Below are 25299 nucleotides of genomic sequence, written 5' to 3' on the forward strand. Positions count from 1 at the left end.
GTATGTGAATGCGGAAAGCTGACATATTTAAATAAAGGTCACGAACTCCATTTCGTTTGTTCCATCCGTGCCAACGGCGTGTGATTTAGGTGCCTACGAGTATTTCAATCCAGAAAAAAAACACCCAACCCCAAAAACCATCCCACTTGTCATTTGACGAGAACGTTTACTTCCATTCTTCCCTCCCTTGTTTGAATCGCACATCTACTAAAAGTTACGGAAATCAATGGTGCGCCGCACCAGTTGGGGTTAGAACCGTGTTAATGTCGGAAGGAATGAGGGCATGTTAGTAAACAAAGTACCTTTCTCGGACTACCACAACCAAGTATGTAGTAAAATGGGGGAAAAAAATTACGCTTTTACCCGCGCTTTCCACAGCGAATATGTAACTATCTGTCTTGGCTCATGCTTACTACAACGATCGGTCGGTCGATGGGGTCGGTTGTTAGTGCTAATGTTTGTGGATTCGGTCTGACTGGTGTCGTTGTTGTCGGAATGAGGAGTTTCTAGTGCTTGTAAAAGAGGACTAGTGCTTGCCACCTCTGCGTTGTACTTCGTCGTGAGGCCGGGCCGCTTCAGGATCCCACCGACGAACGATGAACTGCCGGGTCGCGGTTCGTACGGCAGGTTCGGCAGACCCCCGTTGGCGCGGGAATCGTTCAGCATCGATTCGGTGGTGGTGCGGATGCTCCGCAGCGTTCCTCCACCCCCGTCGACGGCGTCCTGTGGGAGTTCCTCCGCCGAGTGGTACACGGTTTGGCGGGACAGGTAAAGCGACTTACGGGCGTTCGGTCCGTCCGAGTTGATGGACACGGCATCCAGATAGATGCTGTCCCGCTCGTCCATGTCCTCGTAGTAATCGTAATCGAGCGAGCCGGTCGAGGTGAGGAGGAGCGGAGACGTTCGGGGCTGGTGGGGGGCCGATGCCGGCTGGTGGGATGAGGTGCTGATGACGTCCCGATAGTCGTTCACATCGAACGCGTCGTCATCCTCCAATTGGCTCACTGGGCGGGAGAGATAGAGAAAAATGAAAAAAGGAAAATTGTTATTGATGAGAATAATGGACTGTTCCGAATTCGGAATGCTATATTTATTGGTGTGTCACCACATCAGTGCAGAAATAGAAGCAGCTAGCAAATGAAGCGTCACATGTCGAAACAATTGAGGGTGGTTCTCTAGGATTTATTTGGGCGTATTGATAATATGTCCACTAAAGCAATACAAGTTGTTGGGTGATTTTCGATATAGTATTTTGCATATCTTAACAAAAAAGCGAAACCTGAAAAAATCGTTTGTATTTCAGTTGGCTGGACGTTTCACTATTTTTATTTTCTACCATTGGATGAAAAGTTTAATATTCATTTGACTATCTTAGTCAAGTTAATGCGAATCTCAATTTCTGTTCTACTTGGAGCAGATAGGCGAACTGTTCCGTTTTCCATCTCACTGAACATATATTCGTCTCATCGCAAAACAAAGATATACAGCACCAATCTCGTCGTTTCTTTTTGCTAACACGCGTGCTCACTAGTGAAAAAAAAAAACACAAAAATAAGAAACAAACCAAATTCTTTTTCATTGCTTTGTTTTTGATGGGATGGAAATAGGAGCTATGAGATGAAGTGTAGAACCGTTCCCCTATATTCTATGAAATTCTTGATAAGTACCAAATCATCGAAAATTCCATCATCCTGCGGAAATGTCATAATCCTCAAAATGATCTTTCGGAAACGCATCGAAATGTTTCGTTATTAAAAAAGTGAGTATTGACAGATTTAAGAAGCACTAAAAGTCTCTAAAATAAAGAATAAAAAAATATATATCGAAACAATTGAGTAGACTAACGCCAAAAGAATTCCAAAAAAAAAATTGTAAAGTTAAATCGGGTCGAAAAATGAACGCAAAATGAACTTTAATTCTTCTCAAATGTCAAAACCCTTTGGGTTAGTGAATTTGATAAACCCCTTGCAAAAGTTTCTACAAGTTACAGTCAAACTGTACACTGTGCCACCAAAGTACTCTTTAATGGGTAAAAAAGTACCCATTATGAAGTTAAATAGTTCAACTCATTAAAAGAGTAAAGCTCGTTTACTCATTAATGGGTAAACGGCCTATACGTCAAACTCAGGGGTATTTTTTACTCATTATTCGGAGAAAAAGTTTTTGGAAAATGAGTATTTTTTACCCTTGATTTAAGGAGGGCATTTAAATTCTAGTAATATATTAATCAAACCAAAGACACATTTATTGGGTGGTTCATGAACTGATTCTTTATTACATCATTTTTTAATACAATGTACATATATTTAGGCTGTGAACCATTCCACCGATTCGTTTAACTTTTAGTTAAAATTTGACATTCCGATGGTTATTTTCCCATGGTGGTTAAAATTTTACTCCGAAGCCGACCCATTTGAGTTTTGACAGATTGATAGTTATTTGGAACGAAATAGATTTGGCGCCAATTTTCTCGCGAACAAAGTTTAACTATCGAACTGTCAAATCTAACCATGCTCCGGAGCAGGGTTATTTTTAACCACGGCGAAATAACCATCGAACTGTCAAATTTTAACTAAAAGTTAAACGAATCGGTGGAATGGTTCAGAGCCTTAATAAACGTCAAGATATTTTGTTTGTAAAAAATAGAACGTTTTGTTCTGCTGTCGCATCCCATCGTTTTCAGAACGGAGAGTCCTAGGAAGAATGAATGAAAATGTTCCAGAGACACAAGAGGAAAAATCAACAGCGGCTGCCCCTAGGAACAATCACTGAATCGATCGCGCTTCAAAATTTCTGGGTTGTCGAATATCTCTGGATGCGTTCGTGATCTGAAATATACACAGCTCCTTTTAATTTTTTTATTGATTAAAAGTAAAACAAAAACACTTACCTTTCTTTCCAAGTCTATTCTATTGTCAAGGTCAAGGATGTTTAAGATTGCCAACAGAAGATTCCTTGACTATATCACTATATCACCGAGTTTGTTTATCAGCAGCTGATTCACCTTTCAGTACCGTTTCTGCAACAAAAGCAAATCATCATCAGCGACATAGTTCGAAACTGTCGGAACAACGAGAAAAGCAAAACGGGTTGCCCTGCCCGCATTCGTATTGTTCGAGGATTTCCCCACCGTACCGTTTCGATTTCCTGCCAAAGTTTTGCACAGCTTCCGAAGCATCTCAAGATTCGGTGAAGTTTTGATGCTGCACCGCTGCTGCCTATACATGACGATGGGTAGCTGTATTGCTGGGTCGTCTCCGCCAAAGGCTGTATTTGTATGTATTTAATTTCGATACACGATCGCGGATGCGGGGCAACATTTTTTCAAATATTTATGACAAAAGGGATTTGTTAACTTTTCTTCTATTCCGACACAAAAGCAAAAGCAATATTTCTTTTAAAAGTTCAACATGTTTTTCACTCATTAATGGGTAAAAACAGGGAACATGAAAATGGGCATAAATGACGCATTATAAGAAAAAAATATTTACCCATTTTTTTGACAGTTTCATACATCGTCAAAAAAGGAGTGATTTTTACTCTTTAAAGAGTATTGTCAGGTTTACAGTGTAGTATTTTCCGCTGAGTCAGATGCGTGATGCTTTTGATAGTCACTCCGCTCGAACACGACAATGATGATGTTTGATTTTATGTTTTATTGACGTAATTGTGATTTGAGCTTTTTCTTGTGTAGTCTACAAACGTTTGAATATTGCGCATGTTAAGCAGATATTAATGGTTTTTATATTTATGTACAGACTTGCGCATTTTCAGATAGTTTGAATGATTCTTCTGATTGGTAATGGGTTGTCCTCGCAGTTGATACTGAAACTTTTAATATATTTTTCCTTTATCAGCGTGATTTTTAAATGTTTACATAAGATCATCTCTACCCAAACTTTTAATATAGGAATAGTGGTACATAAAACATGTTTTGCTATTATTGACGACTTATATTATCAAATTATTATTTACGAGGTGGTAAACGTTAAATGGTCTATTTAAAACATCAAACGCGTTTTTTGGTAGAACTTTTGATAAATTCCAAAAGCGAGCGAAATCAAAAGTTTTGCATTTTAGTATAAACTCAAGGTTACACTACTGATCCTTATAAGAATCTGTAGATGAAAAACAGATTTTTTTTACAATTCCATATTTTTTGTATTTCTCGTTAGTATACGTAGTATACGTAGAGGCATGGGATCACTTCAAAACAGATCTTTCAATACAAGACTCGAAGATTCGAGTGAATTTCCTCTGGAATTTCCTTTGCAAATTGAGATGATTTTTTTTTGTAGTTTTCGAAACACGAATGAATTTCGAAATTTGAATGAATTTCCTTTGGGAATTGGAATGAATTTCCTTTGGAAATTCGAATGAATTTGAGAAATGGATTGCGAGTGATTTGACTATGCGTCCAATTTGGGAATCTCGAGCTCGTTCAGTAGCCGCTAGGTTGCAAAGGCCGACGGAGGTTCTTCGTAGCTTGGTTGGTTAAAGCACCAGTCTTGCGTACTTTAGTGTCGTGGGTTCGAGTCCCATCGAAGCGAAAGTGGTTACCTCCAATACGTTTTCCAAATCACAATATCTTCCACATAATGAACATATTCACATATGAGTTTTCACAACATTGTAAATTAATGTCCAAGTCGGGTGGTTTAATCTCATGAAAGAGATTTTTTTTTGAATATGGAGAACAAATTATTATATTGACTGTGCAAATTATTTTTGCAAGGTTTTTATTTATTTATTAAAGAAAAAAAATCTCAAAACGTTCCATCGATAGTTTTTTTTTTTTAATTTCAATTCGTGGAAACTTGAAAAAATGCTTGAATTATTTAAAGAAAATTATTCGGACAGTTGACTGTAAGGCCAACGATCTGATATACTTTTGAAAATGTAATCCGAATGTCTTCATTTTTGCGAATTCCCAGTAATAAATATGAGGACATTCATCAAAAGATAAACTGAAATTCTGAAGAAAATTCATTCGAAATTCCAAAGGAAATTTATTCAAATTTCCGAAAAATCATTCGAATTTCCAAAGGATATTCATTCAAATTTCCAGAGGAAATTGATTCGAATTTCCAGAGGAAATTCATTCGAATTTCCAGAGGAAATTCATTCGAATTTCCAGAGGAAATTCATTCGAATTTCCAGAGAAAATTCATTCGAATTTCCAGAGGAAATTCATTCGAATTTCCAGAGGAAATTCATTCAATTCAGAGGAAATTCATTCCAATTCAGACGAAATTCATTCATTCAATTTCAGAGGAAATTCATTCCAATTCAGAGGAAATTCATTCCAATTCAGAGGAAATTCATTCCAATTCAGAGGAAATTCATTCCAATTTCAGAGGAAATTCATTCAATTCAGAGGAAATTCATTCAATTCAGAGGAAATTCATTCCAATTCAGAGGAAATTCATTCCAATTCAGAGGAAATTCATTCCAATTCAGAGGAAATTCATTCAATTTCAGAGGAAATTCATTCCAATTTCAGAGGAAATTCATTCAATTTCAGAGGAAATTCATTCCAATTCAGAGGAAATTCATTCCAATTTCAGAGGAAATTCATTCAATTCAGAGGAAATTCATTCAATTTCAGAGGAAATTCATTCCAATTCAGAGGAAATTCATTCGAATTTCAGAGGAAATTCATTCAATTTCAGAGGAAATTCATTCAATTTCAGAGGAAATTCATTCAATTTCAGAGGAAATTCATTCAATTTCAGAGGAAATTCATTCAATTTCAGAGGAAATTCATTCAATTCAGAGGAAATTCATTCCAATTCAGAGGAAATTCATTCAATTTCAGAGGAAATTCATTCAATTTCAGAGGAAATTCATTCCAATTTCAGAGGAAATTCATTCAATTTCAGAGGAAATTCATTCAATTCAGAGGAAATTTATTCAATTTCAGAGGAAATTCATTCAATTTCAGAGGAAATTCATTCCAATTCAGAGGAAATTCATTCCAATTTCAGAGGAAATTCATTCATTCAATTTCAGAGGAAATTCATTCCAATTCAGAGGAAATTCATTCAATTTCAGAGGAAATTCATTCAATCCAGAGGAAATTCATTCGAATTTCCAGAGGAAATTCATTCGAATTTCCAGAGTAAATTCATTCGAATTTCCAGAGGAAATTCATTCGAATTTCCAGAGGAAATTCATTCGAATTTCCAGAGGAAATTCATTGGAATTTCCAGAGGAAATTCATCCGAATTTCCAGAGGAAATTCATCCCAATTTCCAAAGGAAATTCTTCCGAATTTCCAGAGAAAATTCATTCAAATTTCCAGAGGAAATTCATTCGAATTTCCAGAGGAAATTCATTCGAATTTCCAGAGGAAATTCATTCGAATTTCCAGAGGAAATTCATTCGAATTTCCAGAGGAAATTCATTCCAATTTCCAGAGGAAATTCATTCGAATTTCCAGAGGAAATTCATCCGAATTTCCAGAGGAAATTCATTCGAATTTCCAGAGGAAATTCATCCGAATTTCCAGAGGAAACTAATTCGAATTTCCAAAGGAAATTCATTCGAATATCCAAAGGAAATTCATTCGAATTAGAAAAAAATCATTCTTATTTCCAAATTAAATTCATTCGATTTTCCAAAGGAAATTCATTCGAATTTCCACAGGAAATTCATCCGAATTTCCAAGGGAAATTCATCCGAATTTCCAAGGGAAATTCATTCAAATATCCAAGGGAAATTCATTCGAATTTCCAAGAGAAATTCATTCGAATTTCAAAGGGAAATTCATTCGAATTTCAAAGGGAAATTCATTCAAATTTCAAAGGGAAATTCATTCGAATTTCCAAGGGAAATTCATTCTAAATTCCAAAAGATTTAAGTTTCCAGAGAAAATTCATTCGAATTTCCAGAGGAAATTCATTCGAATTTCCAGAGGAAATTCATTCCAATTTCCACAGGAAATTCATTCAAATTTTCAGAGGAAATTCATTTGAATTTCCAGAGGAAATTCATTCGAATTTCCAGAGGAAATTCATTCGAATTTCCAGAGGAAATTCATTCGAATTTGCAGAGGAAATTCATGCGAATTTCCAGAGGAAATTCATGCAAATTTCCAGAGGAAATTCATTCGAATTTCCAAAATAAGTTTATTCGAATCATCAAAGGAAGTTCATTCGAATTTTCAAAAGTTCATTCGAATTTTCAAAGGAAATTCGTTCGAATTTCTAAACGAAATTCATATGAATTTTCATTAGAAATTGGAATCTTTTGGAACTTAGAATGAATCTCCTCTAGAAGTTCGAATGAATTTCCTCTGGAAGTTCGAATGAATTTCCTCTGGAGGTTTGAATGAATTTCCTCTGGAAATTCGAATGAATTTCCTCTGGAAATTCGAATGAATTTCCTCTGGAAGTTCGAATGAATTTCCTCTGGAGGTTTGAATGAATTTCCTCTGGAAATTCGAATGAATTTCCTCTGGAAATTCGAATAAATTTCCTCTGGAAATTCGAATGAATTTCCTCTGGAAATTCGAATGAATTTGCTCTGGAAATGCAAATGAATTTTCTCTGGACATTTGAATGAATTTCCTCTGGAAATGCGATTGAATTTCCTCTGGAAATTCGAATGAATTTCCTCTGGAAATTCGAATGAATTTCCTCTGGAAATTCGAATGAATTTCCTCTGGAAATTCGAATGAATTTCCTCTGGAAATTCGAATGAATTTCCTCTGGAAATTCGAAAAAATTTGAATGGAAATTCGAATGAATTTCCTCTGGAAATTCGAATGAATTTCCTCTGGAAATTCGATTGAGTTTCCTCTGGAAATTCGAATGAATTTCCTCGGGAAATTCGAATGAATTTCCTCTGGAAATTCGAATGAATTTCCTCTGGAAATTCGAATGAATTTCCTCTGGAAATTCGAATGAATTTCCTCAGGAAATTCGAATGAATTTCCTCAAATTCGAATGAATTTCCTCGGGAAATTCGAATGAATTTCCTCGAAATTCAGAATGAATTTCCTCGAAATTCGAATGAATTTCCTCGAAATTGAATGAATTTCCTCGAAATTCGAATGAATTTCCTCGAAATTCGAATGAATTTCCTCAGGAAATTCAGATGAATTTCCTCTAAATTCGAATGAATTTCCTCTGGAAATTCGAATGAATTTCCTCTGAATTCGAATGAATTTCCTCTGAATTCGAATGAATTTCCTCTGGAAATTCGAATGAATTTCCTCTGAAATTGAATGAATTTCCTCTGGAAATTCGAATGAATTTCCTCTGGAAATTCGAATGAATTTCCTCTGGAAATTCGAATGAATTTCCTCTGAATTCGAATGAATTTCCTCTGAAATTGAATGAATTTCCTCTGAATTGAATGAATTTCCTCTGGAAATTGAATGAATTTCTCTGGAATTGGAATGAATTTCCTCTGAATTGAATGAATTTCCTCTGGAAATTCGAATGAATTTCCTCTGGAAATTCGGATGAATTTCCTCTGGAAATTCGGATGAATTTCCTCTGGAAATTCGGATGAATTTCCTCTGGAAATTTGAATGAATTTCCTCTGGAAATACTAATGAATTTCCTCTGGAAGTTCGAATGAATTTCCTATGGAAGTTCGAATGAATTTCCTCTGAAAATTCGAATGAATGTCCTCTGGAAATTCGAATGAATTTCCTCTGGAGGTTGTAGGACAAAAGGTTGAAGGTCAAAAGGTCGACTATTAAAAGGTCGAAGGTCAAAAGATCGAAAGGACAAAAGGTCGAAGGGTCAAAATGTCGAAGGGACAAAAGGTCGAAACAAAAATACTACGTCAAAAGGTCGAAAGGACCAAAATGTCTTTCTTTTTTCTTCCTTCTTTCTTATTACTTCTTCTTATTTCCTTCTATTCTCTTCCTTCTTCCTTTTTCCTTCTTACTTCATGTTCCTTCCTTCAATTCTTTTTCCTCCTTTCTTCTTTCTTACTTCTTTTTTCATTTTTCTTCCTTCTTTCGGCTTTTTTCTTTCTTATTTCTTCCATATTTTTTTATTCTTTCTTCCTACTTGTTTTCTTCTTTTTCCTCCTTTCTTCCTTCTTTCTTCCTTCTTTCTTCCTTATTTCTTTTCTTTTTCTTCTTTCTCTTTCCCCCTTTTTTCTTCCTTTTTGTTTCCTGTTTTTCTTCTTGTTTTGCTTTCACTTTCTTCCATTTTTCCTTCTTTATTCTTTTTTTTGTGCTTCATTTTTTCTTCTTTCTTTCATCCTTCTTTCCTCCTTTCTTCTTCTTTTCTCCCTTTTTCCCCTTTATTTTTTCCTACTTTTTTCCACCTTTCTATTTTCCTTCTTTCTTTTTTCTTCCTTCCTTTTTTCTTTCTTTCTACTCTCTTCCTTCGTTCTTTCTTCTACCTTTCCTTCGTTTTTCTTCTTTCCTTCCTCCGTCCTTATTCCTTCTTTCCACTTTCTTTCTTCCTCCTTTTTTCCTTTTTTCTTCCTACATTCTTTCTTTTTTTTCCTCCTTTCTTCCTTTTTTTTCTTTCTTCCTTATTTCCCCCTCCTTTCTTTCTTCCTCCTTCATGTTTCCTGTTTTTCTTCCAACTTTCTTTTTTCTTTCATCTTTCTTCTCTTTTTCCTTCTTGTTTCCTGTTTTTCTTACAACTTTCTTTTTTCTTCCTTGCTTCTTTCTTTCATCCTTCTTTCTTTCTTCTTTCCTCCTTATTTCTCTCTTCTTTGTTTCTTATTTCTTCTTCCTTCCTACTTTCTTCCTTATTTCTCTCTTCTTTGTTCCTTTTCTTCCATCTTTCTTCTCTTTTCCTGTTACTTGCTTCCTCCTTCTTTCTTTTGTTTTGCTTCATTGTGTCTTCTCTTCTTCTTCCTTCCTCCCTGCTTTCTTCCTTCTTCTATTTTCCTTTTTCTTTATTCTTTTTTCCTTCTGATATCTTCCTTCTTTCTTTTTTTTTTTTCCTCTTCTGTTATTTTTCTTTCTTACTATATATGATTCCTCCTTTCTTCTTTCTTCCATTTCACTTCTTATTTACATCTCACTTCTTACTTCTCACTTTTCACTTTTCACTTCTCATTTATTTATGCTCACTAGTTTCATCTTGCATCTCACTTGTCACTACTCACAACTCCCATCTCATTCCTTTTCTTTTTGTTCTTTCGACCTTTTGACCTTCGACGTTATGACACATATTCGACCTTTTTACCCTTCGACCTTTTGTCCTTTCGACCTTTTGACCCTTCGACCTTTTGACCTTCGACCTTTTGACACAGATTCCCTCTGGAAATTCGGATGAATTTCCTCTGGAAATCTGAATGAATTTCCTCTGGAAATTCGAATGAATTTCCTCTTGAAATTCGAATGAATTTCCTATTGAAATTTGAATGAATTTCCTCTGGAAATTCGAATGAATTTCCTCTGGAAATTCGAATGAATTTCCTCTGGAAATTTGAATGAATTTCCTCTGGAAATTTGAATGAATTTCCTCTGGAAATTCGAATGAATTTCCTCTGGAAATTCGAATGAATTTCCTCTGGAAATTCGAGTGAACTCCCTCTGGAAATTCTAATGAATTTCCTCTGGAAATTCGAATGAATTTCCTCTGGAAATTCGAATGAATTTCCTCTGGAAATTCGAATGAATTTCCTCAGGAAATTCGAATGAATTTCCTCTGGAAATCGAATGAATTTCCTCTGGAAATCGAATGAATTTCCTCTGGAAATTCGAATGAATTTTCTCTGGAAATTCGAATGAATTTCCTCTGGAATTGGAATGAATTTCCTCTGAATTGAATGAATTTCCTCTGGAAATTGAATGAATTTCCTCTGGAAATTGAATGAATTTCCTCTGGAAATCGAATGAATTTCCTCTGGAAATTTGGAATGAATTTCCTCCGGAAATTCGAATGAATTTCCTCTGGAAATTCGAATGAATTTCCTCTGGAAATTCGAATGAATTTCCTCTGGAAATTCGAATGAATTTCCTCTGGAAATTCGAATGAATTTCCTCTGGAAATTCGAATGAATTTCCTCTGCAAATTCGAATGAATTTCCTCTGGAAATGCCAATGAATTTTGTCTGGAAATTCGAATAAATTTCCTCTGGAAATTCGAATAAATTTCCTCTGGAAATTCGAATGAATTTCGTGGATTTTTCCTCTGGAAATTCGAACGAAATTCCTCTGGAAATTCGAATGAATTTCTTCTGGAAATTCGAATGAATTTCTTCTGGAAATTCTAATGAATTTCTTCTGGAAATTCGAATGAATTTCCTCTGGAAATTGGAATGAATTTCCTTTGGAAATTCGAATGAATTTCCTCTGGAATTCGAATGAATTTCCTCTGGAAATTGAATGAATTTCCTCTGGAAATTGGAATGAATTTCCTCTGGAAATTCGAATGAATTTCCTCTGGAAATTGAAATGAATTTCCTCTGAAATTGAATGAATTTCCTCTGGAAATCGAATGAATTTCCTCTGGAAATTGGAATGAATTTCCTCTGGAAATTGAATGAATTTCCTCTGGAAATTGAATGAATTTCCTCTGAAATTGAATGAATTTCCTCTGGAAATCGAATGAATTTCCTCTGGAAATTGAATGAATTTCCTCTGAAATTCGAATGAATTTCCTCTGGAAATTCGAACGAATTTCCTCTGGAAATTCGAATGAATTTACTCTGGAAATTCGAATGAATTTCCTCTGGAAATTCGAATGAATTTCCTCTGGAAATTCGAATGAATTTCCTCTGGAAATTCGAATGAATTTCCTCTGGAAATTCGAATGAATTTCCTCTGGAAATTCGAATGAATATTCTCTGCAAATTCAAATGAATTTGTGCTGGAAAGTTGGATGAATTTAAGCTGGAAATTCGAATGAATTTCCTCTGGAAATTCGAATGAATTTCCTCTGGAAATTCGAATGAATTTCCTCTGAAAATTCGAATGAATTTCCTCTGGAAATTCGAATGAATTTCCTCTGGAAATTCGAATGAACTTCCTTTATAAATTCGAATGAACTTTCTTTGGAAATTCGAATGAATTTTCTTTGGAAATTAGAATTAATTTCCTTTGGATATTCGGATGAACTTTTTCAGTAAATTCGAATTAGTTTATTTTTTGATGAATCTCCTCATACTAGAAATTCGCAAAAATAACTTTCGCAACTAAACTTCGGGAAAACATTCGGATAACATTTTCAAAAGCAAATCAGATCGTTGGTCTTACAGTCAACTGCCCGAATAATTTTCTCAAAAAAATTCAATCATTTTTTCAAGTTTCCACTAATTGAAATTAAAAAAAACTACCCATGGAACTTTTTGAGAATTTTTTCTTTTATAAATAAAAAAAAACATGTCAAAAATGATTTCCACAGTCAATATAATAATTTGTTCTTTATATTCAAAAAACTCGGAAGAATTTGGAAATTTAGCTGTGGAAATAAAGAAAAAATATTCTGTTTGTCTTTTACTGTGAAATGTAGGATATTTTTGAGGAAATAAAAAAATATTTAGATGTTTGCTGTTTATTCCACGAATTACGTCATAGCATTTTAAAAACAATAATGATTTGTCATGGATTTCCAAATAAACATTTTATAGAGGAACTCCGGCAAGTCAAACCTCATTAAATTCCCTCAGTCACAGATTCACAATAAACCATCAATCACAACCACCCCACCCATTTTGAGCGAATCGTATGTCCAAATTGATAAAAACTACCACCACAATAATGCCAAACGCTGAAGCACGTGCACTTATATACTTTTGTTCAATTCGCCCGAACCGTAAGCTCTGTAAGTACCATCGATACAAGATAGAACCAGAGTTCGAGGCCACTTTCCTGTTGCTATCCCCAAAAAACCCTCTCTTCCCGTACCTTTCGTATACATGCTTTTCATGATTCCGTGCTGCTGCTGCTACTTCTGGAACTGTTATCTATTGCTTCGTGTACTTTTTGCACTTTTCGTTTCACTCAGGTACATCACTGAGCCCGATCTAAACACATTTCATTACGTTTCGCATTCGCCGTTACACTAAAACTAAACCGCCCTCATCGTCGCACCCTTTCGGTAGATGTTTGACGCAAAAAACTACACCCCAGAACTCACTCTACTGGAACCACTGACTGCAGCTTTGTTTTCGGTGTTGTATTTGCAAATGCTCACTCCCTATCTCTCGAAACGAAACTTAGAGCCCCACTCGAACGGCGTCGTCGGCAGCCAGCAACACAACATCCCATCCAACTAAAACTACTTGCTGCAGTCAATTTCACGCAAATAATTCATACGCTGCTTCTTCCCACTTCCACCGCTGCGTGCTTTATCGCACTAGACAACGACTACGGCGGTCTGTGATCTATGATTCGATGAAACTGTACTCGCAAAGAAAGCCTCCTCCGTTCGGTGCGTTGTTAATTCGCGTTCATTAACCTGAGCCTGCTTCGGTTTCACCACCAGAGCACTGGTCACTTGCTGGATGGCTCCAGCCCCATGAAATGCACTTTTCCGCTACGAGGGGACGGGGTGGTGCATTTTTTCGCGTGCCGTATGACGTTTGTCACTTCCCGTTTCGATTAACCCAATTCACTCGCCCTCGGAATGACGTTTCCGTGCAGCTCACTTCCAGCTTGGTAATACGAGACTATGTATTGCACATATTTAATTAACAACAACAAAACAATAACAGCGAAAGATTAACAATTTTGCAACAAGATTTACTAACTACAAGGGCCACAGTCGGGTGCGTTGCAATCTCTTGAACGGAACGCCAATCAGCGGATGCACGTAGGAACATCAATTAACAACAGCAACATCAATAACTGGTGTAGAACCGATAGAAGCAGCGCCGCACAAAACAAAAAACAAAAGCGCGCACTACATCCGAACGCGTTCACCACCGGGAGCCGATTGATGAATTTTCAGTTCGGAGCTCATCGCTCTGCTCGGCTGGCGGACCCCACTCACTACCCCCCCTGGAGGAATATACCCGCCGCGACCGTTCTCACCTTTAATCCACGTACCAGCCAACGTACATAAATGGGAAGTCGAATCAAAAATATAAACCCGGCTATAGATTGTGCAATGCGCGTTATCAGCAGTAGGGCCAAAAATACAAAAAAGGTGATAATGATACGATAATGAGGAATCACGGGAATGACTGGTAACATTGGAGGTTTCATTCCAGAATCGATTTAACCACCTTCCCGTGACAACTGTGGAGATGCAGAGTAGAATTCGGATGATTGATCTGTGGTAGTTTGACTAAAATCGCAAAAAAGGCACGATTCGAATTCAAACTATCTGTGGAATGTGCATCCACTTTGCAATTCAAGTCAAGTTGTTTGCCACCCCTGCCGGCCATATCAGGAAAGGTCGGTAATCATCGGGCGCAATGATACAGCGGTTGTTGTTGTTGTTGGGTCGTTTTTATTCACTTTTTATTTGCCCCATCATACCACGTTATACATACGTAGGTACGCCTACTCTGCTCCGCTCTGATCACCATGATAGTGTGTGGTGGATCTTTTCCATGGCAAACCGCATTACACATTGACTGGTGTGAGTGATTAGAGCTTTTCCATTTTCATTCATTTCATCGCTTTACCTCAAGGATAATTATCCCCTGGGTCATTCCGGTTATCTTTATTGAGCAAAGTAATGAGGATGTCAATTTGAAGCAAGCAGAAAGTTCATTTGATTTTCCCGATGAAACTTTTTCGAAGTCTCGTAACTTCCACCCTGAGATACCAACAATCACAATGACGTAGAAAACCGATAAACAAATCAAAAGCAGACCAAATTCCACTGGATGAATGGTGCTTAACTCAATTACGAATGAGCAAACGGGAAGAACATTTCGGTTTTTTATTTCTGCGAGTAATCACCACGAGGGGAGGCTGATGTCGATCGAATATCAGTAAATGTGATGTTCAACGGAAAACGATGGTTCATTAAAGCGTTTTGGTTGGCAATGTGACGTACATGCTGAGATGCAGCATACCAGTTTTCCATTTAAATTTTAAGGGGTTACACTACTGCAGAACACGACATTTCTCATGATTTTTTGGCTAAACAAAATTTTGTAAAAATGATTTTTAATATCAATCTACAATCAAGTACAATTAATATCAAGTACAAAAAATAATCCTTACTACGGGACATTCATCCGAATTTGTTTGGAATTTTCATCCGATTTTTTTGTGAACATTATCGAAATTTTCTCGGCTGTAGCTGTCGCCGATGTCGTAGCGCTGCAGGAAATCTGTTGGACAGGACAGAAAGTGTGGAAAAGCGGGCATCGAGCGGCTACCTTCTACCAAAGCTGTGGCACCACCAACGAGCTGGGAACCGGCTTCATAGTGCTGGGTAAGATGCGCCAACGCGTGATTGGGTGGCAGCCAATAAACGCAAGGATGTGCAAGCTGAGGATTAAAGGCCGTTTCATTAACTATAGCATCATCAACGTGCACTACCCACACGAAGGGAGACCCAACGACGAGAAAGAAGCGTTCTACGCACAGCTGGAGCAGACATACGATGGATGCCCACTGCGGGACGTCAAAGTCGTCATTGGTGACATGAACGCACAGGTAGGAAGGGGGGAAATGTATAGACCGGTCATCGGACCGGATAGTCTGCACGCCGTATCGAATGACAACGGCCAACGATGCATAAACTTTGCCGCCTCCCGCGGAATGGTAGTCCGAAACACCTTCTTTCCCCGCAACAATATCCACAAGGCCACATGGAGATCACCTAACCAAGAAACGGAAAACCAAATCGACCACGTTCTAATCGACGGTAAATTCTTCTCCGACATCACGAACGTCCGCACTTACCGCAGTGCGAATATTGAATCCGACCACTACCTCGTTGCAGTATGTCTGCGCTCAAAACTCTCGACGGTGATCAACACGCGTCGGAGTCGTCCGCCGCGGCTAAACATTGGGCGTCTACAAGACGGTAGACTAGCCGAGGACTACGCGTAGCAGCTGGAAGTGGCACTCCCAACGGAAAAGCAGCTAGGCGCAACGTCTCTTGAATATGGCTGGAGAGATATTCGATCCGCCATTGGTAGCACCGCAATCGCTGCACTTGGCACGGTGCCCCCGGATAAAAGAAACGACTGGTATGACGGCGAATGTGAGCAGTTAGTAGAAGAGAAGAATGCAGCATGGGCGAGATTGCTGCAACACCGCACGAGGGCGAACGAGGCACGATATAAACGGGCGCGGAACAGACAAAACTCGATTTTCCGGAGGAAAAAGCGCCAGCAGGAAGATCGAGACCGTGAAGAGACGGAGGAACTGTACCGCGCTAATAACGCACGAAAGTTCTATGAAAAGTTGAACCGTTCACGTGCCACAGCCTGATATGTGTAAGGACATAAACGGGAAGCTTCTTACAAACGAGCGTGAGGTGATCCAAAGGTGGCGGCAGCACTACGAAGAGCACCTGAATGGCGATATGGCAGACAACGGCGGTGGTATGGAAATGCACCAAGGAGCACGCGCGCAGGACATACGACTTCCGACTCCAAATCTCCAGGAAATCCAGGAGGAGATCGGCCGGCTGAAAAACAACAAATCCCTTGGAGTTGACCAACTACTGACCAAGAGCTGTTTAAACACGGTGGTGAGGCACTGGCTAGAGCGCTGCACTGGGTCATTACCAAGATTTGGGAGGAGGAAGTTTTGCCGCAGGAGTGGATGGAAGGTGTCGTGTGTCCCATTTACAAAAAGGGCGATAAGCTGGATTGTAGCAACTACCGCGCAATCACATTGCTGAACGCCGCCTACAAAATACTCTCCCAAACTTTATGCCGTTGACTAGCACCAATTTCAAGGGAGTTCGGGGGGCAGTACCAGGCGGGTTTTATGGGCAAACGCTCCACCACGGACCAGGTGATCGCCATTCGCAAAGCACTGCAGAAATGCCGCGAATACAACGTGCCCACGCATCATCTATTAATCGACTTCAAAGCCGCATATGATTCAATCGATCGGGACCAGCTATGGCAGCTAATGCACGAACAAGGATTTCCGGCTAAACTGACACGGTTGATCAAAGCGACGATGGATGATGTGCGTAGTTCAAGTTTCAGGGAGTTCCTTCGAAAAGCGCAGAGGTTTATGGCAAGGTGATGGTCTTTCGTGTCTTCTATTCATCATCGCCTTGGAGGGAGTAATACGAAGGACAGGGATTGACACAAGTGGTGCTATTTTCACGAAGTCCGTCCAGTTATTTGGTTTCGCCGACGACATAAATATTATGGCACGTAACTTTGAGAGAATGGAGGAAGCCTACATCAGACTGAAAAGCGAAGCTAAACGGATTGGACTAGTCATCAACACGTCGAAGACGAAGTACATGATAGCAAGAGGCTCAAGAGCGGACAACGTAAGCCACCCACCACGTGTTTTGGTGGTGACAAAATCGAGGTGGTTGAAGAATTCGTGTACTTGGGCTCACTGGTGATCGCCGATAACGATACCAGCAGAGAAATTCGGAGACGCATCATGGCAGGGAATCGTACGTACTTTGGACTCCGCAAAACGCTCCGAACGAATAGAGTTCGCCGCCGTACCAAACTGACTATCTACTAAACGCTTATTAGACCGATAGTTCTCTCTAGACCGATAGGCGAATGAACCACGTGTTGTATCAGCTGTTGGGAAAAAAAATTTGGTCCGCAACAGGAAATGAGCGAGAACAACGCGTTTTATTAAACCCCCTCGGTGGGGGCCGCCTATCCAAATCAGTTTTTTTTTCAACTTGTATACAGGTGCGATAGTTTTGTTTTCATGGCTTGTTATGATTCGAAGAGGATTTTGCCTCTCTTTTATTGTTGTTCGTTATCTATTGAGAGCGATTTCTGCAATCCCTGTTCACAATTTTAAGCGATATTCGCATAAAAGTCCCATACGCCAAATCGGTCAAAAAGCGTTTTTAATTGTGATTTCTTCAGAGAAGTTGTTTGTCACTTAATTTCGATGAACCTTGTAAAAAAATTCAAAATTCCAGAGCCTACTTTTTTTATTCCTTTCTTTATATGGTAGGCACTCTGTGTTTCTTAACATCTACTGTGCCAAGATCTACTGAGGAATTCTGCTGTACAGAATCCACACAGAATCTATTGTCAGATTTCCATTACTCATTATTGTTGTCAATGTTGTCGTTGCCAGTCCATCTCATCGTGCATCTTGAAGATCTCTCGTGGAAAGGGGTATAGGAGGGTTACGTTTAGGCAGGTTTCGCAATATCTGACATATCGTAAAACTTTAGCGAACATTTTAAATGTAATATAATACGAAGTAAAAAGAAATTTTTTCTTCCTACATTTCATCAGATTTTTCCAGTTGGTTTGATTTAGATTCAGAAGTGCACTAAAACAGCATCAAAGTGAAGTTTTATGTTCTGCAAATGCATTGTGATTATTGGCTGGGATCTGATCCGGTTTTAGATTCAGCATTTCATGTACTTTTTGCTGCTGTCAGACGAAGCCATTAGGCTTAAGGGCAGACACAGAATTCCGTTGAGATATACATACAATACTATGCCAGAATTTGCCTATGACTTTCAATTGTCACAACTTGCTCTAACTACCACTGTTTTTTTTAATTTTCACTACACTTACGATTGACAATACCTTTTTGAAGATTTTTAAAAACCCGACACCTCCATTGCATTTTCATCGTGACAACCAAACTACAAGCTACACTGGGCATACCGTTTACCAAAACGAACCATGCTTCACTCCCTTCCCCATATATCCAACATCCCAGTGACTTCTCGTAGAAGTGCAGATGACTCGTCGGCTTCCATCAAAGCGAGTATCACGTCAACATTTTCCCACCTATTCCCTAATTGACCTACATTCGGACACGGCCGGCGCTGGTATTGCTTAAATTTTGGTTCACCAGTTCTTACACATTGAAGAAGATGTTAGTCCCAAACGTCATCTGTTGGTTCTCTGTGTAATTACAGCTGATCTGGCAATAACGGAGTAGCAACCGTGGGCGGTCAATCATGCTCATGCTTATGCTCATGCTATATACTTCAAATGCGACGTGAGAAGCTCTTGTTTACATAAGCAGTTTCGCCCTTTTGAAATGTTGCTGCAGATACAGTAGACGTTCGATAACTGCAAGTCATTAAACTGCAATGCTTTTTAACTTCAATTCGATAGTTGCAACAGTTTTGCAGTTATCGGACCGCTAAACTTCAAACTAATGTCATACTCAATTCCAGCTGCATTGCGCTGCACTTTTAGGTGCACTTTTATTGCATCTGACGTCGATTGACAACCGTTTGACGTCTAGAGTGCGTTGCTGTTATCGAACGGCATTCGTTAACTGAAAAGTAAACATTTTGCAGTTATCGAACGGCTACTGTATTTGCAAACAGTGTCTAATATATCTGCGTTATTATGTTTATTTTTTTTTCATATTTTCAGAAACTTCTATTAAAAATATAAGAAAAGACGCAGAAACATAAGACACTTTCGCAATTATCATATTACTTACAAAAAGTGCATATGTTATAGCACGCCTTAGCGGCTATGGGGTCTCTCGACCTTGAATCCGTAAACGAGCGGCTTGAGCGCCACCTCAATCAACATTGAGGGCCGCCCGTCTGTTTTTGTGCCCGGCAAGAATCCAAACCTCAGGGCAGGTTTCTTGATAGAATTCAGTGGATAAAAACGCACTAGCAAACCCGAACGGTTATGAAGTACTTCCGTTCTTTTTCGGCGAGATGACCGTCCCACGCATAAATTTACGATGGCTAGAGATCGTCGTTCGGTTAATCACTGTAGCTCAAATTATCATCATTGGCAGAACCAACCTTCACAATTCTCCCTTCTCGTTTTAAGAACAGAAAAGGAGGGACTGAGTTTCCCTAGCAGCCCAACTAGGTGTAAACATAAAAAAATACGACAAAAAACACTAACCGAACGACATCAAAAACCTTTAGTACCTAGACATTACAAACTCGTTGCATTTGAATGGAAGAACATTTATTTTTGTAGGGCAAAACGGCAACGATTAACAAGCATGCTTTTATTTGAACTTACAAACTTATCCTAGGATCATTTCACTTTCTCTTTTCCTTTCCTTTCTCTCTACTTTATCTTGTCTGTCTACTTCATGTGTGCGGTATTTATAATTTTAGCTAGCTTTTATGTGTGTGTCAATTTATTTACGCATGCGCATTTCTACTCACGGTACCGTGGATGTTTTCTGGTGCTCTGCTTTACCGACCTTTCCTGATGTGGCTCGCTGTCGAAGTGGTATTGCGGCAACTCCACCAAGTGACCGCGAGGTTCGCGACCCGGCGAACGGACTGTTCGATGATGGTTGGTCTTGCTGACGAACGGTTGCCAACGCGTGTCGTTGGACGCTGCGGATCGCAATGGCGATCGATGGCTGCTACACAATAGCGGACGGATGGCGGGGTTCGGACAATAACGATGGTCGAACAATACGGCGTCTCGTGGAACGCGCCACCGAAGATGGCAACAAAATGGATTCCGCGGGCGGCCGGAATGACGGCTCTGCTACGCACGAAATAATTCGGTTTGAAGGTGGCCGGCGTGGCCAAGACGGACGCAATGGTGACGATGCGGTCCCTTTCCGGTTCACGGACCAAAAGCCGCAACTCGGAGAGTTTTCAACGAGAGCACGTGGATCGACGAAAACGGTGGCCGAGAGGGTTGGGCGATGCGGTCGATATCCAGAGGTCGGTAGAGGCGTCGGTTCGAATCTCGTTCTCAAAAACTAGCAATAAGAAGCCGTCAAACAGCTGTTTGACGCGTATAAGCACACACATTTTGGAACAGACATATTTTACAAATTACCTTCTATTTCTAGGATACTCGCACAAAAATACTAACGAACCGCACAACACTCTTTAACTGGACTTTAGCCTAACGGAAAGGAATAAACGTAAAATCTAAAACACCAAAGACTTCTAATGTCGTTTTAACATACCACAACAGATTCACGATACTAGAGCTTGAGCTTGAACTTGATTGACTGCTCGTAGTTGCTACTCCATTATGACCAGATCAGCTGTTCTTGCACAGGGAACCAACAGATGTTTGCTTGGGACTAGCACACATCTTCAATGTACAAGTACTGGTGATCTCATTTGTTAGGTCATACTGGCGCCTGCCACGTCAGAATGCAAGTCAATGTAGGGAAGGGGAGGAAATGATGATGCAATCACTCGCCCACTGCAAGCCGAATATACCTCTGCACTTGCCACGAGTTCACGCGGAATTTGTTGGAATTTCTGGGTTAGGTTGGAGAGGCAGAGGTCCGTCTTGGTTAACGAGCTGCCAATGTGATAGATAGGAGAAGGTAACTGATGGAATTTCTAATTGGATGTAGGAAACGAGCTCTATAGTTCATTTCCAACTCTAGCAGATTACTGTTAGAATACTCAAGTTGAAGGTATAGGAATAGTAATGGAAACGGTATGGAAGTCCATTTCCAGTTCTAGCGATTGCTAGAACATGAGAAATAAAGAAAAAGATACAAAGTAGGAGAATGGAACGGACCTGGGATTGAACCCACGACCTCCTGAGTATGATGCAGAAGCAGTAGCCATATGACTACCAAGCCCGCTTCGAAACCAGCCGCGCAATGCAGATCACAATAATTCGGCCGACCACGCGATTGTTCTGCTGTCCGAAACAAGAGAGATCACGCACCGAACTGATTAATTTTATTACCGGCCGCGCAATGCAGAACACAATATTTCGTCAGACCGCGCGATCGTTCTGCTGTTCGAAACAAGAGAGATCACGCACTCATCTGGAACAAAATGACTAAATGGTTGATAAATAAATCTTTTTTTTTTTAATTTCCGAATTGTAAAAGTTAGTTCAAACAATAATACTGTCGTGCAGGGCTTCTTTTGACTTCAAGAGCTACTTTGAATTTTCTGCTTTGGATTTTCTGAAAAAAACTAAGCAAAACATTCCAAATATGAAACAGAAAGTTGGCATCCAACTATCAACAAGATAACCGAATGGTAATGGAATGGTAATAACGTCGATTTGATAGTACTTTACGTTACAGTTCTTGCTTCAAAATGTCCAAAGTAGCCCCCGAATTGTCAAAAGAAGCCTCTCACGACGGTAAAGCAAATACAGCACACTGCCCTGTCATGAAATAAATATTTTATGATATTTTTAGCATGCATTCCATTTTTCGCGTTTCTACAAAGGATGAGAGGGGCATATATGTCGAAATCTCGTGACATCTCTTATTATTAATCTAAGAAATTCCAGTACTGCTTTCCCTATCATTTTATGTTATGTTGGGTTACCGGACCCTTCGAGACATAAATATTGGTTGTACACTTGGGTTGCTCCTCTGGCTACGTTCTTGGTAAAGGTAAATTCGTTATTTGGAAGCCCGTGAGCATTCCTGAAATTCAGGGATCGTAATTCTCACTCATTCTCACGAGCAGAGAAAGCTCCCTCACGCTGATTTTCGCCGAGAAATCGTTTTGTGGGAAAAGAAAAATGATGTGATTTTTCTCATTTTTCCCTCACAACCACTGCCGCGAAAAGTTTATTTGCTCGTTATCTCACTCCTTTCTTTATTTTTGTGCCATCACCAATTGCAAAAAGAGTAGCCTTTATGGAACAAACAACCTAATCCCTACATGCAGTCGATGTGGTGGTATGGCTATAGGTACTGCATCCTAATGTCATTTTTGTTGATGTTCTAGATTCGAATCCTGTTGCGGTCATAATTTTTTTGTATTGCGCAGATTTCGCCTTATTAGACCCCTGCACGAAAATTATTTGCGTGAATATTTTTCCCGTGTCACACACACAAATGAATTGACACTGTTTATTGTTTATTTGAATAAACAAAAATATGTGTTCGATAAATAACAACAAAAAAAATAATTACGGAGATAGTTTGAATGTATTGGTGTGCACGCTAAAAATTCGAGGCAAAACTAAATTGCGCCAGAGTCTAAAAATTGATGCAAGGGCCAATAATTGCTCACCGAAAATTTTCCGCGAAAAGTGAGTGAGTGGCGTAAAAGTGATGAAACGAAAAAAGAAATTCATCAAGTAGGCACGATTTTTCCTTATCTTCAGGGCTCGCTCTAGAGAAAAGAGGGATGAGAGGAAGATGTTTGTGTGTGTGTGTGTGTGTGTGTGTGTGTGTGTGTGTGTGTGTGTGTGTGTGTGTGTGTGTGTGTGTGTGTGTGTGTGTGTGTGTGTGTGTGTGTGTGTGTGTGTGTGTGTGTGTGTGTGTGTGTGTCATCCTCTATCCCTCACCCAGCTGGGGGTGTTGGTCAAGTAGTACTACGAATAATTTGATCATATCTCATGCTCCGTAATGGTGCCCTTTTCGTTATGAAGACTAGTGCTGTAAAAAGGAATCACTACTGAAGCAAGAAGGGTGTCTTCAGGGAGTGTAGGGGGTGAGGATGCACACCTAGCCATAACAGGTACAGCAAAACATCACAAGGACGCCCTTATTCGTACTGACTACTCAGGGAGTAGAAGGTCTAGAAGAGCCACCGCAGCCAACTAAAGCCACAACAGATTCACAATACTAGAGACTAAAAAACTCGCACTCCCGGATCTTTCCACGGTTTCGGTGATTCAGTGTGGTCCCAAATTGCCTCAGATAGGTCGTGAGGTTGTTTGAATCGTGTCCGGAGTTGTTGAACCTTCCCAAAGGCCATCAACCTTTCCGATCTAAATCCTTACCCATCATAAACCTACGAATGCAACTGCCATTTAAGCCCCTTATAACGTATTGGATCTGAAAGGTCTAATTCTTCTGAACCCTCTTAAGTCCCACCTCTTGGTTTGGATGGTCGTGGAAGTTCACGAAGCGGCCTGTGAAGCTTTGGGGGTGTTCATCTTAGATGAACTTGAACGTTAATTCTTTGAATGAACGTTTACGTGGAACATTTAACATATATGCGTTGAGTGAACTTGTCAGGTGTCGAATTGGTATCTATATTGAATAATTTATACAAAAAGATCTAATGAACATTGAACCATAACTTGAATACAAGATTTACATAACAAGAACCAAAACAATTTAAATTAATTAATATCTATTTCATTCATTTACCGTAATTATCTATTATAGTTCTATTTACATATTTACAATAGCCATCATGCTACAATGTACATACATACTGGTATTCACTTATTTAGTATAAAAAAATCATGGACAAAAAATAATCCATACAGTATTTACATAACTAACCTTTCTCCATTTTCCTCTAGGTCGATGCAATTTTTTTTTAAACTTCCATAATAAAATTTCATCAGTTCTTGCATAATTTTTCAACAATAGCTATACATATTTTTATTTTGTTCATTTTATCATGTTGTTTAATTATTTATCACCCTGACTAATCGAAAATCATTAGGAGGTATTTTTATTAGCATTTGAAATGATCTTCAGTAAAATTCAATTTTCAAAAATATATCGAAAATCATGTCTTTGGAATAGTATTTGTATGAAAAGGCATGAGTTTTTCTGTCCATTGCCGATTAAAACACCTGCCCGACTCTGCCCCATCGCATAAACGACATATGTGGAAAGCACTATAAATATGCCTTTTTTCCGCGATTAATCGCCAGAAATATTTTTTTCTAACAGGATCACCATCACGCGTCGTGTATTTTGTCATTATCCTTGATTTTGAATAATATTAAACAGTAAAAGTGTTGATAAAGTTCAATTACTAATCAAATTTCATTGATGGATCTTTCTTTTCGAAATAAGCAAATAAATCATCACAGCAGTCTCTGAAATTTTGAATTTTTCAACTAGGTTCAACGAAATTAAGTGACAAACAACTTCTCTGAAGAAATCACATTTAAAAACGCTGTTTGACCGATTTGGCGTATGGGATTTTTATGCGAATATCGCTTAAAATTGTGAATATTTACCAAAATGTCGGCATTAATGTATATTGAAACTAGGGATCCTATATTAAGAGATGAGCGAATACTTTTCCAGATGATTTAGCAACGCTGTTACTTTCGTAAACAAACGCTGCCAGCACTTGCCGTGGCGCAAAATGTTAGAGCTCGAACATGACTTTGCGTATAATGGAATTTTTAGATTTCGTTATCTAACGTCCAACAATGCATTGTCACTAAAATAAAAGTGCAATACAAATGAACAAAGTACCATGCATAAACTAAACTACTTCAACTTGCCAATGTAAAACAAATTGTTTATTTGACAAAACTTTTCGTAAAATTTGTTTCATTACAATCGCAATACCTTTCAATCCGCAACAATATCAATGTTCATTTGGCTCAGATTCTGACAGCTCT

The 25299-nt window shown here is 38.8% G+C and overlaps 1 protein-coding gene across 3 annotated transcripts in view; it reads right to left on the reverse strand.

Annotated features, from left to right (window-relative positions):
* Positions 1 to 25299, reverse strand: part of LOC134206934 (anoctamin-5-like) — a 118301-nt gene that overhangs the window by 65944 nt on the left and 27058 nt on the right. Inside the window, exons 1-2 of one of the 3 annotated variants that reach the window (XM_062682675.1) lie at positions 12836 to 13860; positions 364 to 1004 (exon numbers count right to left, since the gene is read on the reverse strand). In XM_062682675.1, the coding sequence (XP_062538659.1) occupies positions 364 to 1004; positions 12836 to 12857 (663 nt within the window). In that variant the 5' untranslated portion in view covers positions 12858 to 13860. Of the gene's footprint in view, positions 1 to 363; positions 1005 to 12835; positions 13861 to 25299 lie in introns of those variants that run through there. The other 2 variants (XM_062682677.1, XM_062682678.1) reach the window with 2 other exon arrangements.

The sequence above is a fragment of the Armigeres subalbatus genome, chromosome 1 (assembly GCF_024139115.2).
Source record: "Armigeres subalbatus isolate Guangzhou_Male chromosome 1, GZ_Asu_2, whole genome shotgun sequence".
NCBI classification, from domain to species: Eukaryota; Metazoa; Arthropoda; class Insecta; order Diptera; family Culicidae; genus Armigeres; species Armigeres subalbatus.